Genomic DNA, 14,578 nt, shown 5'->3' with positions numbered 1-14,578 from the left:
GTGGTATTTCCTAACTCTCATGATATTTGTACCTTTACAGTTTAAGTGCATTTTTTACTGATGCAGTAGTGCTACAGGAACTATATATAAACTTCATATTTGAGAAAGAATATTTAGAGAGCATTTTCATACCTGTATGCCTTTATCCACACTGATATTTGAAAATATGTTCCCTTATAATTCACGCTTCAAAAACATCTGTATAAAATCAGACTTGTAGGAAGCCTAGCAGCTTAGACTAAGTTTACTGTAAGTAAACAAATGGAAAATAAATACATTTATAAGCACTCATACAGAAGTATCCAGACAAGTGACTTAGCAAAACAAATACACTAGAATATAATTAATGTAGAAATGTTGACATGGTAGGATAAATCATAGTTAAAGTGGTTAAGCATAGTAACAGTATACAGCATTGTATATACTTAACTTATTTTTATTTTGATGTGTTCCATAACAGTACATGTCTTTCTCTTTTTCTTAGTTGTCCCATCTGCACCTGGTCGGGTAGTAGCCACAAGGAATACCAAAACATCAGTTGTAGTTCAATGGGATAAACCAAAACATGAAGAGGATTTGTATGGCTACTATATTGACTATTCTGTGGTGGGATCAAATCACTGGGAACCTAGTAACCATAAACCTATTAAATATAACAGGTATTGACAATACTTCTGTATTTTGGGGAGGTTTGAAAACTGTAGTTAATTTTAATCCAGTTTATGTGTTAAGCAATGGTGTTATGATGGGAGGTGGATGTTGAATGAATGTGATGAAAAATAGTCTGCAGTTTCTTGGAGCTAGACTTTTCAGATTGCTGGGCAGACTTCCCCCTGGGGTGAACAAACCTGATGCACTTGAGAAAGCATGAGAGAAGGAGAGGGGACTGCTGTGGTTTAACCCAGCAGACAGCTAAGCATCTTCCCCCCCTGTGTGGGATGGGGGAGAGAATCATGAGGAAAAAAAAAATAAAAGCTCGTGGGTTGGGATACATAAAGTTTAATGGGACAGAAAAGGAAGAGAAATTATAATGATGATGATAATAATAATAATAGAACGTGCAAAGCAAGTGATGAATAATGCAGTTGCTCAGCACCTGCTGACCAATGTCCAGCCTGTCCCAAAGCAATGGTAGCCTCTCTGGCCAACACTCCCAGCTTTTATTGCTCACCATGATGCTACATGGTGTGAGACATCCCTTTGGTAAGCCTTGGCCAGCAGTCCTGGCTGTTTCCCCTCCAAGCTCCTTGTGCACCCTCAGTCCCCTCGCTGGCAGGGCAGCATGAGAAGCAGAAAAGTCCTTGGCCAAAGGGATTGGGACAGCATAAAAATAAGAAAAAACATTTAATTTATTCATAGGTAAACACATCCTACAATAGGATAGTTCTGACTATTCCAATGTGACAGTAATCGCCCAGAACCTCAGAATATAACTGAAAGCTATTTTGGGTAGTTGATATGAAAAGAAAGTGAAAAAAGAATAGATTGGAGTTTGTCAAGCCAAAGTTCAGATGAAATGTACTATAGTTTACATGATGCTACCCAGTAGATCAGCACTATCCATTTAATATGAGTTCTATGAATTTTGTTCCAGTGCCCCATCCAATTATATTGCACTAACTCATATAATTGTATTACAGTTTTCCTGCTGGAAAAAATTTCCTTTGTGAAGCATTCATGAAGTCGAGCTTATTGTTGCCAAGATCTCATGTTATAGCAGACTATATCTTATCAGAACCATGTTAATATGCGATGCATTTCTTTTTTTGTTTTTAACCCAGGTTTGTTGTTCATGGTTTAGAAACTGGTGAACAGTACATCTTCCGTGTGAAAGCTGTGAATGCTGTAGGATTCAGTGAAAACTCACAGGAGTCAGAGGCTATAAAAGTACAGGCAGCCCTCAGTAAGTATGATTCTATGCAACTCAGTCTCATGTTTCTTTGATGAGTGACCTATTTTCAGCAACCAGCACCTTTGGTCTTATTTTGCAGCCTTGGAGCACATCTCCTCAGTGAAGTTTATGCTCTGGCATGTAACTGTTCCACAAAGAAAAGATGATGTAAAAAAAAAAAAAAAAGCTATTCATAAAGTCTATTAGAAGTATTGGGTCAGATTCACTCTAATGCTCAGGCTGCCTTTGGCTCCTCAGCTGTAAGAAATAAACTTGATTAAGACAGTAGATTCTGGGTGACTTGGAGTGGTGAAAATCAATTTAGTATGGAATTTGCTCCATTTGGAAGAGTTTTAGGAGACTTTATTACTGTGTGGCTGGACCAAACAGAAAATTGCATTGGGCTGCTCTAGATCAGAGAACAGTCTACCTGCACTTGTACCCTGCAAACAAAATTTCAGTGTATGAACAATCCACTATTCTACCTTCAGTGGGAATGATATGTTCTGAGGGAAAGGCTGAAAAATACTTAGAACACAGATCTGGGCTTCTATTGTCCAATTTTCATTTCTGCAGTTTCAGTTTCTTACTGAATAACTTAACGTGGAACAACACACCCTCTGAATAGCCTCCATATCTTAGAGAAGATAACCAACAAGCATCCTTGTCAGAAATACCTCTAAAAGTTTTATAATTCAGAAGAGCTCTTAGAGAGTGCCTTAATAACTCCGATTGAGATGTTACTGACAAACCTACTCTTCAATTTTTTTTAGGACGAAGTGTGTCTCATATGGGTAGGTGGGACACAAACACTTTTATGTCTGTCACTCAGTCATAAATGCATTCACACCTTTTGATTTGTCACTGTGTGTTTTGAAAATGAGAGTTGCATGGGGTATGTCACCAAACACAAAGCACATGGATCTTATAAACACTTATGGGATGTGAATGGCTTTAATCTGTTTCAGTAGCCTTAACAGGAATTTAGCACAACTATTTATAAGTGACTTACATTTGCATGGAAAGAATCTTTCTGCAGTATTGTTTTAAGGACGTTTATGGACTTTGCTGTGTTCCTTCTTAGTTGCAAAGAAGTGCTAATAATTGCAAAGGCCATGTTGTATGGCCTCTGAGAGTCACCACATTTGAAAAAAGAAGAACAAAAAGATTATTTCTGCTGATTACTATCTGTTCTCATGCTGATCCCTAGTACAGCTACAGGACCAGGGTCTGTGTTAAGGTCTTTATTAACATACCCTTTATATTCTTTATGAGGAAAGTCACATTGTCTCAAGTTATACTGGCAATTTAACTGAAAAGATCAGATGAGCTTTAAGTGCAGGACCTTAGGTTGTACTGACTGTAGCACAACAGGGCAAGAAAGGCATGTCTTCTGGCAAACTGTCATACACAGATGGCAAATACAAAATGGCGTTTGCTAGAAAGGGTGTTTGCGAGTTCAATAGGTCTAAAAACCAGCTCAGGAATAACTTCTCTTCATAGGAAGCTGCCTACATGGAATTTATGCTTCTGCTACAGGTAGGAGTAGACTCAAGAAAAAAATGTCTTTTCTGTCTAAGATAGGTTAAGCCAATGAAAGCCTAAATATTTTCTATTCCTTAAAAGGCAGATAGAACTCTTAGTCTATAGTAGGCTTGTAATACGGGGATAGGAGGGAAAAAACATGAAGGCCATAGACAGTCATATGACTTCACTTCATTTAAACTCATAGGCATTTTTTATTGATTAATTCTTAATGTATTCCAAAATTTGATTAGTTTATTTGCTTCTTAGCAGGAAGATGTCTTCTGAGCCATTTCAATCTTCCAGCATAAAATCTGGTCTGGAGACGCTTTTGCTGGCATTACCATTTCCAGTACCAAAGGTCTTCACTAGTTCCTTCTTACTGTCTCCTGAGAGGACAGCACATTAGGCAGATGTTTCATACAGGAGCTTCCACATTTATGCCTGGAGACAAAATTAATGTTTGTTAGCAACTTTACAACTACACTGCAGTGTTTTAGACTGTCCTAACTCTCAGGATGCTTATTTCCTTATAGCTTGCCCATCATATCCTCATGGTATTACGCTTCTGAACTGTGATGGTCATTCAATGACCCTTGGCTGGAAAGCACCGAAGTACAGTGGAGGTTCCCCAATCCTTGGTTATTATATGGATAAACGGGAAGCTAACCATCAAAACTGGCATGAAGTCAATTCTTCCCTTATTACCCGGACAATTTATACGGTTGGTACTTTTTAATCCTTAACTTTCTGGACTTGTGCTATTTCTTCACTTTTGGCAGAGTTCTGCTTTCTTACAGATAAATTATTTAAAGTTTATTTACTGCAATACAAACAGGCCCTCCCACAGTGTATTTTGGAGTGCAAAAAGCCTAAAAACTGGGCTGGAGATATCATAAATCTGTGACATCTGTTGCTATGAAATTCAAAGACCAGTATTTCCATCTAGATGAGGAAACTGTTGAAGAAATAGTTGTGAAGCACATTTCTTACAAAGGACAAGATAAGCTATGGAATGCTTAATTAACTGTATTCATTAATGAATACTATGTGTATCACCACTGTAATAACTTGCAGAGAAAAGATGGAAGAAAAATTTATCAGGACAGATTACCATGTTGTCTGTAGAACTAGAGATGTGAAAATGAAATGGAGATGGGCTGGAATGTAATGGGCTCTGCTCTTTCTCTCAACTTTTGCTTGCAAATGGAAAGAGTGTATATTGATAAACTTACCGTTATGTCTACTATCCTCCTTTCCAGAGTACTAGATCAATAATTTTAGTTTTGAAATAAATTATTTCTGGTAGCTCTTATGTGCCGAATGTTTTTTAACAGAGGAAATTTCCGATGTTAACCTGCAAGAAGAAAGATTAATAAGATAGGATATAGCAAGTAATTAATATCAATATGATACTGATTATCAATATGATAATATGATGCTTGTTAAGTTAAACAGTCAGATTTTATTATTTTTTTCCAAAAAATGCTTCTTAAAATTATCTTTGCAAGCCATTAACTTTTCCATAAATGTCAGGGCAGAAGCAGGTCTTTAGCAGAAATTTGATGCTAAAGTAGAAAATGCTTCAGGTGAGCTCAGGAGGAATATTTCATGCATAGAAGGCAGTTGGCAATACTCAGGTGTATGAGTGCTTTTGACTGAGTTTATAACTAGCATCTCTGACATAGCAGATGGAGCATGGATCGTGAGAAACAAAAAAAGGATGGATAGGATAGGCTCAAAAGGGCAATGCTACGCAATGCTTTCCAAATATTTTCACTGTTTAATGCATTTGTAAACAAATGAGTAATGTAAATTAAGGGAAACCATTCAGAGTTTAATTAATATGATATGTAAATCTCAGTCCTGCTAGTAGCTGTATTTGTGCCTGAAGGTGCATCTTCATACATTATTTTGATGGACTGGAATCTGAAATACTGAAGGGAAATAAAAGGAAGATAGTTTTTAGTAGCACAGCATATTTATGATACTGCAAGCAGAGAAAACCCTCAGATACACAGTACAGCACCAGGAAATCACTAAAGTGTAACCTTCTCTGATTAAATAATTCTATGGGAACCCACAGACATTCTTTCTGTAATAATCTGGGTTTTCAAAACCATATTTACAAGCTGAGTTGTTGTTGTCTCTTGTAATTTATACTATATAGCTCTCTATTGTCAGGAAATTCTATCTAAATTGTATCACTGCCTGCCTTTTCCTAGCTTATTTTGTTTGCTTTGGTCTTGCCTCACATAACTATCCCATCATATGTTTGTTCCCATAAAAAATATCACACTAAAATCCTTTCTCTTTTATTTTCCCTGAGAATACAGACATAGTTTATTTATTCATGAAAATTTAAACCAGTCCAGTTTCACTACTACTAGATGTACTGACCACAGATGCATCTTTCTCTTGAGATATATGATTAAGTAAAACTCTGGGAAAATTACCCAGAGGACTGAATCGGAGAGGACTTGCTTATTGTGGTCTGGTAAAGGAAGGAGGTGCTCAGGGTGGCAAAAATCTCATGCCTTATAGCTTGCATAGCTTGACCTCAAAATCTGAGATGGTGATGTAGTGATAGACTCATTGGGAAAGTCCAGGTTCATTTACTAGGGACGTTGGCAGAGGCATAACATGGATTCCATACCTACTTCCTCATCTTGTAATGGGAGGTAATGTAAAGAAAAAGACACATAAGCCTGAAAAAAAAACGGCAAGAGAGACTCCCAGTGTTATACCAGCACACTGCTGAACTAAATGGATTGGCTTTTCCTTTAGTTTCCTGTTTTCCTCTCTTTCCTGGTCAGTCCACTATAACCTCTATAGACCAAAACACCATTTGAACTCTTCATGAAGTGAATGGCTTATGAACAATCATTCATAAGTAGTGAAAGAAGGTATTTCATCTTAGAACACTCTTCCCTAATTACCTGCAGCTGGCCATTGTGGGTCTCCCTGGACCTTTGTTCTAATCTTTTACAACCTCTCATGCCCACACATTGAGTGCTGTTCTTAGGATGATGGGGCAGAAATATGGAAGTACAGCCTAGACTGCTATAGCATGTTTGGTTTAAGAGTAAAACTCTCTAGATTAGAGCCTGTCAGTACTCCAAGCACAGCAGTAAATCCCGATAATGAATTACACAATGGCAAAATGTTTATTTTTAAGTGTTTCATTTATTTAAACACAGTAAAACATAGCTTTTGATAATATCGATTTGTTTTCTCCAAAAAGGTAGAAGATTTGACAGAAGATGCCTTCTATGAATTCAAAATTGCTGCTGCAAATATAGTTGGAATAGGTCAACCTTCAGACCCTAGTGAGCATTTTAAGTGTAAAGCTTGGACTATGCCAGAACCTGGTAAGTTAATTAGTTTCTCATGGATTTAAATTTAATATAAAGACCTTAAAACACGGACATTGTAATGCTCCAGCCAAACTGCTGGATGTCTTTTGGTTCATTCTTGCCATACTTACCTGTTGAATTTACCACTGCTTCTAAGATCTCCCGTTAAAAGCTGCCTCCATATCTCCACTGATGACATTGGATGTTCTGAGAAGTGGGTGACCCTTACTTAGCTTGCTGAGCATCACCTTCTTTCACTGCCCATATCAGAACAGAAAGTCTTCAGCCTTTATTGTGTGTTTTAATTTCTGTCAGGTTTTTATCCCCAGACCTATAAGGTCCATCTTACCCTCTTCACCAGTACAACATATTTTGTTTTTGTGTTATACCCAGGACAATAACTTCAGTATATTAAGACTATTTCAGGACCTTCATACCCCAAAACTATGTTTTTGTTCATAAATAAGACACAGCAGGGGCCTATTTCATGGCCTATAGGCAAGTAGCACAACATACCTCACAACTTACAACGAAATTCTCACAGCCTCAGCTACTGTGCTCCCTTATTTATGCGATTACCTCAGATTGTACCCAGGTGTTACCTGACAGATTGTTATTAGCTAAGTGTTAGAACAAATGTGCTAACAACTGCATAGTAGGAACAATTCTGTGCTGGTACTCAAAATTGTGTTTAGGTTGCTTGTAGTTTAACAGTACAGATATAGCTCAAATCTGGTAATTGCAATGCTAACTCCTTAAAACAAAAAAAACAAACAACAACAACAAAAAAAGGAAATATTGTGAATTCAAGACCACTAGCAGATAAAAAGTTGATCTTTAGGTATTTCATGAGCATATACATTTGTTCCTAAATTTTAGACATCTAGGGAATTGATTTCCCTCAGTAGTGCTTGAGTTATGTTAATAATCTGTGAAAGGGTTTTTGGGGGCCACTATGCTTATTTCATAACACTCTCACTAGTGCTGAACATCACTTTTGCTGAAACTAGTTCTGATGTCTGGTACTGATTTCCCAAAAAAAAGGATGTCACAATATATATAGTGATATATGCCCATAATGAAACACAGGCACCTACTGCTTTTACGTATTTCTACCTTCTTTTCCCCAAAATGCTGCAAAACACAGCTGTGTTGTTAAAATGTATCCTATTTATGACACTGAGGTACAGAATACAATTAAGGATCCATTCTAATACCCGTTTAAGTAGTCAGGATCTGTCTGACACCTACACACATCTGCTTCATGCCTAAATGTTCATGCAGTTTTTTTCTCTATAAAACAGAAACAAATGCCTCAAATTATTTTAGTAAAACTACTAGAATTTTTAGTTATTTCAAAAAGGCATAATTAGCTTAAGAAGGTGAGAAAATTTCATTTTCCCTTTCTATTATATGTAAAATGTATTTCTTGCCTAGAACCAGAAACAAGAAATAATTCAGTGAGATAATAGAATCATTTACTACGGAAGAGCCTCAGATGTCATCCAGTTTGACTCCTTGCCCCCATGCAGGATCAGCTATACTTATCTAGCTGTTGACAGAGGCTTGCTTAATCCATCCTTAAAGACTTCCACCCACGAAGGAAGTCCAGGTTCTCTGGGCAGGATCTATTTCTAATCTTACTGTGCTTACAATTCAAAAGTTTTTCTGATATTCCTGAATCTTTCTTCTTGCAATTTAATCGTTTTTATTCCTCATCCAGTCCATGGAGGATGTGAAGAAAATACTGTGCCTTTCCTTTTTGCAACAGACTTCCTGTGTTTAAAACTTTATCAGACCCCCAGTTTTCCCCTTCAGTTAACAAAAAACAGTTTGTGCAGTGTTTCCCAAAGGGTAATGTATTCCCCATCTCTAATAAATGTGTTGGTTCATGTCTTTCTTGAATGGCAGCACACAAACTGGAGACCTTATTTCAAATAAAGATTTATCAATTATAATAATTTGGCTATACAGATAAATTAGCAGAGAAAGAGTAATTCCACACATGCTAAAATGACTTCCTGTTTATAAATTCCTATTTGTCTTTTAAAAAAATATTGCACTGTTATACTAAGTTTAGGGTTTACTTCTTTTTAATATCCAGATTCTTTTCTGCAAAACCACATGTCAGAGAGTTGTTCTCCATGTTTTCTAACTAAATTCTTCTCTGGGTTTGTAAATCTTACCTTCTGGATTTAATGATATGACAAAGCTGTCAATAACAAAATGTTTAATCTTTTGACTTTAACTCTCATTGTGTTAATTACATTTTCTTATCATTCTGTAATATTTAGTATAAATACATCATCAGAGGAACAATTATTTTCCTTAAACAAAGGATCTGTGATTTATAGTGTTTTGAAAATGTCAGTGAAATTGCCTAGTGTAAACCAATGAAGATTATCCTTCATCCTTCATTTTAAATGATATATAAAGAAGTAAAATAAAAGGTACTTTTAGAAAATGAAGAGAATGAAATTTTCATTTTCATAATGAACAATCTGACCTTTGTGCTCCTTAGCTGATTACATTGTTCTCATTATGAAACAGCTGAGCAGAGTATTGCATCCTTCCTGCTTAAAACACACCACAAGGAAACAACCCTCTTGTCTCCCCAAATCCAAACCTGTTAAAATATTTCCCAAGCCTTTTTAAACAGTGGCTTAGCAACAGCAAAAAGAAATATTTGAGATTTAAGACTGGAAGAAAGAGGCTGATCCTTTTCCCTGGCTGACTAAAGATATCGAAGACTAATGTAATGTGACTGCAATATACTCCCAGTGTCAACAAAATATTCTTCCACATTTTGATATGGAAGAGAGGCTTCCTTCGAATGACCAAAACTCCTTGCAAGACTTCCAGTGTGAGTGATGGATTCCTTACCCAGAGCCCATTATTATTTCATCATTCTACAGAACTTTAGTCTTAGGTGTATCTGTGAGCCTCTGTGAGCTAGCGATGATATCTAATGAATTATTTTACATGACTTTAAAAAAAAAAAAAAAGGAACATCTGTGGTCTCAGACTCCTCAGAATAGAACATACTTCATTACACTTTTTCTTCTGCTGTCTAGATTTCTAGCAGATGCATCTGCTAGTGGAAATTTAAGTATCTTTGGCTATACAGACATTTAGGTTGGGATTTTCCCAGAGCCCTGAGAGAAGACTTTAGGTTCCCTGAAAATTGCAGTCTTTCCATGAGAAATCTAACGTTTAACCTCATAAGACCTGCAGCAGGTACTCATATGTTTGTTTGTTTGTTTGTTTTTTTGAAATGTGTTTATCCACTATGGAGAAACTCCTGCTGTTTTTGCTGTAATGTGCTGCATTTCTACCTTTAGAAATCTCATGTTAATTCCTCACAAATTAACATCATATAAGCTGCAATTGCAATCATGTTTATTTGTAAAGTTTTTCTACTTTGTTTTACATGATGAGACATTTACTACGGAAAAGTATTATCTTTATTTAGGCCTAACTGACAACACCGGCATATCCTTAAGTCTCAGGTACTTTCATCTTTCCTCACTCTAAATTTAAATTACCAGCAGGCAAGCTCCCATCTACAGTCTTCAGCTGAATAGCAGTATTGTGTCACAGGTGATGTCAGTATGGTAGTAAATGGATATGATTATGCCTTTATAGCCTACAGCTATAAATAAATAACAATAATGTGGTAAAAAAAAAAAAAAAAAAAAAAAAAAAAAAAGTAATACTTTAATACTTCAGGTTAAACTGAATGGAACCAAAACAGTAAAACAGTTAAGGGAAGAGAGAAAAATATCGTAGTGAGAACATTAATTGATAGCTTCAAAAGTAAGAATGCTCACTTGTTCCTACAGCATCATAATGCTTTTGATGTAAATAAGTCTCCTAGCAGATACTCTTTTCAAAAGTTCTTCTTGGCTAACATTATTCAGCTCACAATTAAAAATGCTTTTCTGCCAGGGCACATAAAGTCTGATCCCAAGTCCACTGTACTGGTGGGTTCTGGACCACTATGAAGGATCATGTTTCCTGTATACCAAGAAAAAAAAAAATCCTGATGCTAAATATGAACCTGAGTCTAAGCTCAGTGAAGCAACTTGATTCAGGACTAGATAATTAAATAATACACAAGAAACCTCTGTTCCTTGTTGGAAAATTTTAAACTTCATGGATTTTCCAGATGAATTACTTTCCCTTAGAATGGAGTTACTGAGATCCAGCTAAGAATGCATGCTTTCAAATACTAATGTCACTCATCGTATAAAGCAGGTATTACTGTGTGCCTCAATATCACATATACAAAGTCTATTCTATGGGAGGAGATATTTGAAAGCAAACATAGTAAAAACAAAACTAAAATTGTATATTTCCATCTCTACTTTTTAAAAGTTTATTATATTGAAGTGAAATTCCAATATTTGAAATATTTTAGGCCCTGCCTATGATCTCACAGTTTGTGAAGTGAGAAACACATCACTGGTTCTTCTGTGGAAAGCTCCTGTGTATGAAGGCAAAAGCCCCATTACTGGGTATTTAGTGGACTATAAGGAAGTAGATAAAGAGGACTGGATCACTGCTAATGAAAAACCTACTGCACAGCGCTATTTTAAGGTAACATTTACATTGTAGTTAGTGTTAATTCAAAACTGAGTTTTAAGAACACATGGTTCAGTACAACAAAGATATATATGTATGTACGCTTCTGCTAACATCTTCATATAGTTAAACAAAAGAGTTTAGACTGGTTTATTATATTGACCAACATCTTTATCCTGTTCAAGGTCACAGATTTACATGAGGGTCATACCTATGTGTTCAAAGTTCGTGCAGTGAATGATGCTGGGGTAGGCAAGTCGTCTGAGGTATCTGAACCAGTGCTTGTTGAGGCAAAGCCAGGTAATGAACTGTTTTATCTCCTCTACTTCTAAAATACTGAAATACTTAGAGGTGGATTTGATAAATCTGATTTGATATTTTAGTGCAGATAAGTAGTTTGAGAGTTCAGGAGCTCTTAGCCTTAAAACTTGAAAAACTTCTGTGGGTACAGAGATACTGCCAAGCCTTGTTTTATTTACTGCAGGAAATATTTTGATAATTAGTTATTTTAGTTTTTCTTTTCATAAACAGAGGTGCTACTTGCTCTGGATGAAAAGAAGGATAACATTACATGTCTATTTAAACTTCAAGACTGATAATAAAATTATTTTGTTTACATATTCTCATATTCAGTTTCATTTTATAGCTTTGTTTCTCAATAAGCTTTTAATATTTTAGCATGCTTTTTTTTGTGTGTTTGCAGAGTAAGAATGTTGGTAGAATGTGATGTTGAATCAGAATATGACAAACATTCTTCTATATATGCAAGTAAAACAATATACATTAGTGGAGAAGGACAGAATCTGCATAGGCTTTCATCATTTCTGAATTACAACCCTAAAAAGAAATGTACCTTTGACATTTGATTTGATTCCCATTTTGCAGGAACGAAAGAAATCTTTTCAGGTGTGGATGATGAGGGTAATATTTACCTGGCTTTTGAGTGCAAAGAAGCTACAGACGCATCTCATTTTGCATGGGGTAAATCATATGAGGAGATTGAAGATTCTGATAAATATAAGATTGAAACAGAAGGAGATCAGTAAGTCATGCAAGTTTGTATCAAAGTACCAGAAGCCTGTACTGTTAAAAATCTCAATAACCTGAGAAAACCCACTAATTATATCCTTCATTATTGATTATTTTAGTTCTAAGCTGTACTTCAAGAATCCCGATAAATCAGACTTGGGAACTTATTCTATCTCAGTTAGTGATACTGATGGAGTTTCATCCAGCTTTGTTATGGATGATGAAGGTAAGGTTCTTACTATCTCAAATGATTCTTCATTTTATCACCTTGACTGAACTGAAAATTGTCCAAGAAAGAATTGTCCAAACAATCAAACCATACATTCTCTCCTGTGCATAAGGGAAAAACAAAAGACAACTTAACTGACTTCATGTGATTAGTTATTTTTCTGATTATCACAATAATGAAAATTGGGATAAGTTAAGGCAATAAAAAAAAAAATCCAATTAGATTTGTTTTCTTTATGCTGGGACTATAGTCCCAGCACATGCAAACAGCATGCTGTTTGCAAAGATCTGTTTCACTTTCACTAGAAAATGTTTCTTTTTTCATTGTTTTGTGAACCTCTTCATCTTGTGTGTCACTTATGCTGTGCTTTGACTTTCTAGCCTTTTACACCTTATAATTGGTTCTTCATGAGCAGCCTAACAAGGAGTCTTATCTAATATGACAGAAGCAGAATTTGAGGCTTTACATATGATATAATAAACCTACTCTATATCACTGGAGTTACAATGAATTTGCTTCAGTCTGACTTTGGTTTACCAAGGAGGGGTACTGAGATGGAAGGTGAAGGGGAGAACTTTGCTGTTTTTTCACAAAAATGACTGTTGCTTTCCCAGTTCACAGGCTGTAGTTGTTATGCCTAGTTCCCAAACTAAGCATGATTATCCTTCCACTTACATTCTTTCTGACGTTCAAGAAGAAGCAATGAGACTGTGTGCAAGTCTGACAGTAGACAGGACTTCTGTCACAGTGTAAAATGCATCAATCCCATTCAAAGTACGTGTTGAGAATAAACTATTGTGCAGCTACCAAAAGAATAGTTCTCCAGGACATGGACCATTTGTGTATATTCTTAGAATTACCAATATCTGCTTTGGCTAGGGAATGTAAACTTGCAATATTTTTGATTAATGTTTTTGCTATTGATGATCAGGCCTGCATTTGATTATGAGAACTTCCCTTTGGTTTAGTTTTGAAGTATCACTCCAATAACCATTTATAGGCCTTGTTGCCTTCAGTTTATATTTCCAGGTTTTTCTATTCAAGATAAGATGTTTCATGACCCACTTTTAGCATGTCTTCTCTGGTCATATCTGTCACTCAAAATTACACTTGTATTTGTACTGTGTCCCTGAATGAGTGTCAGTTTTTGTCTTAGTGCTGAAAACCATTATATCACAGCCAACTTCTTTAAATGCTATGAATTCTCCTGTAATTTTGCTAAATCCTCAACTATGTCACAAATGCTAATTTCTATCGGTCTTTACATTATCTGGAAATATGGAATTGACAGTGATGTTCATATTCCAGATCTATACTAGCAATGAATATGATAAATAGGGTTAGTATGAAAACCTAAGAATATGATTTCTAGACTCACACAGCCTTCATGAGGATTTAATGTATTAAGTAGAACTTTCTGCACCTTTTTCAGACAAATCTGCACTCAATGTTGTTTCCTGCCACAGTAAAACAAGATTTTCAGGTACTTTGTCAGAAAGGAGGTCAGCATATAAAAGAACCTTATGCACTGGTTAGAATCTATTGTCTCCCATCCTTAGTTTCAGTCCCACGGGAAGTTTAAAATAGGTTTCATCCCCGGTTTAGATTTTCTCACATAAGAGAGTATGCTTGAAATGGGAACATTCACTAAATCCATGCATCAGAAATTACATTTCTTAAATCTTATTTTTAAGACATTGTCTTCTAAAGAAAGTTGAGTATTTCACATATAAGACGTAAGGAGATTAATTATATAAGTTGAAAATAGTGATGTAAGTTCTTATCTACCTTCTTTGATATTCGTATTCCGACTATTTTTTCAGAATAAATGAAAACACGCATGTTTTTCTTAATTTCAGAGTTGGAACGTTTGATGGCAATAAGCAATGAAATAAAAAATCCAAGTAAGTTGAAAATCTGAATTTATTCTATATTTCTAGAAGAAATATAATTATGTGGTTATGA

At 35.7% G+C, this 14,578-nt stretch overlaps 1 protein-coding gene across 1 annotated transcript in view; it reads left to right on the top strand.

The window, feature by feature from the left end:
* The window catches only part of MYOM2 (myomesin 2), a 70,189-nt gene that overhangs the window by 32,473 nt on the left and 23,138 nt on the right, over window positions 1-14,578 (top strand). The window contains exons 15-23 of the mRNA XM_032185138.1: window positions 485-659; window positions 1,782-1,903; window positions 3,952-4,139; window positions 6,660-6,786; window positions 11,192-11,370; window positions 11,541-11,655; window positions 12,241-12,397; window positions 12,504-12,610; window positions 14,473-14,517. Of these exons, the coding sequence (XP_032041029.1) occupies window positions 485-659; window positions 1,782-1,903; window positions 3,952-4,139; window positions 6,660-6,786; window positions 11,192-11,370; window positions 11,541-11,655; window positions 12,241-12,397; window positions 12,504-12,610; window positions 14,473-14,517 (1,215 nt within the window). The remainder of the gene's footprint in view (window positions 1-484; window positions 660-1,781; window positions 1,904-3,951; window positions 4,140-6,659; window positions 6,787-11,191; window positions 11,371-11,540; window positions 11,656-12,240; window positions 12,398-12,503; window positions 12,611-14,472; window positions 14,518-14,578) is intronic.

Source organism: Aythya fuligula, chromosome 3 (assembly GCF_009819795.1).
Source record: "Aythya fuligula isolate bAytFul2 chromosome 3, bAytFul2.pri, whole genome shotgun sequence".
NCBI classification, from domain to species: domain Eukaryota; kingdom Metazoa; phylum Chordata; class Aves; order Anseriformes; family Anatidae; genus Aythya; species Aythya fuligula.
This window is presented reverse-complemented; position numbering and strand designations above follow the sequence as displayed.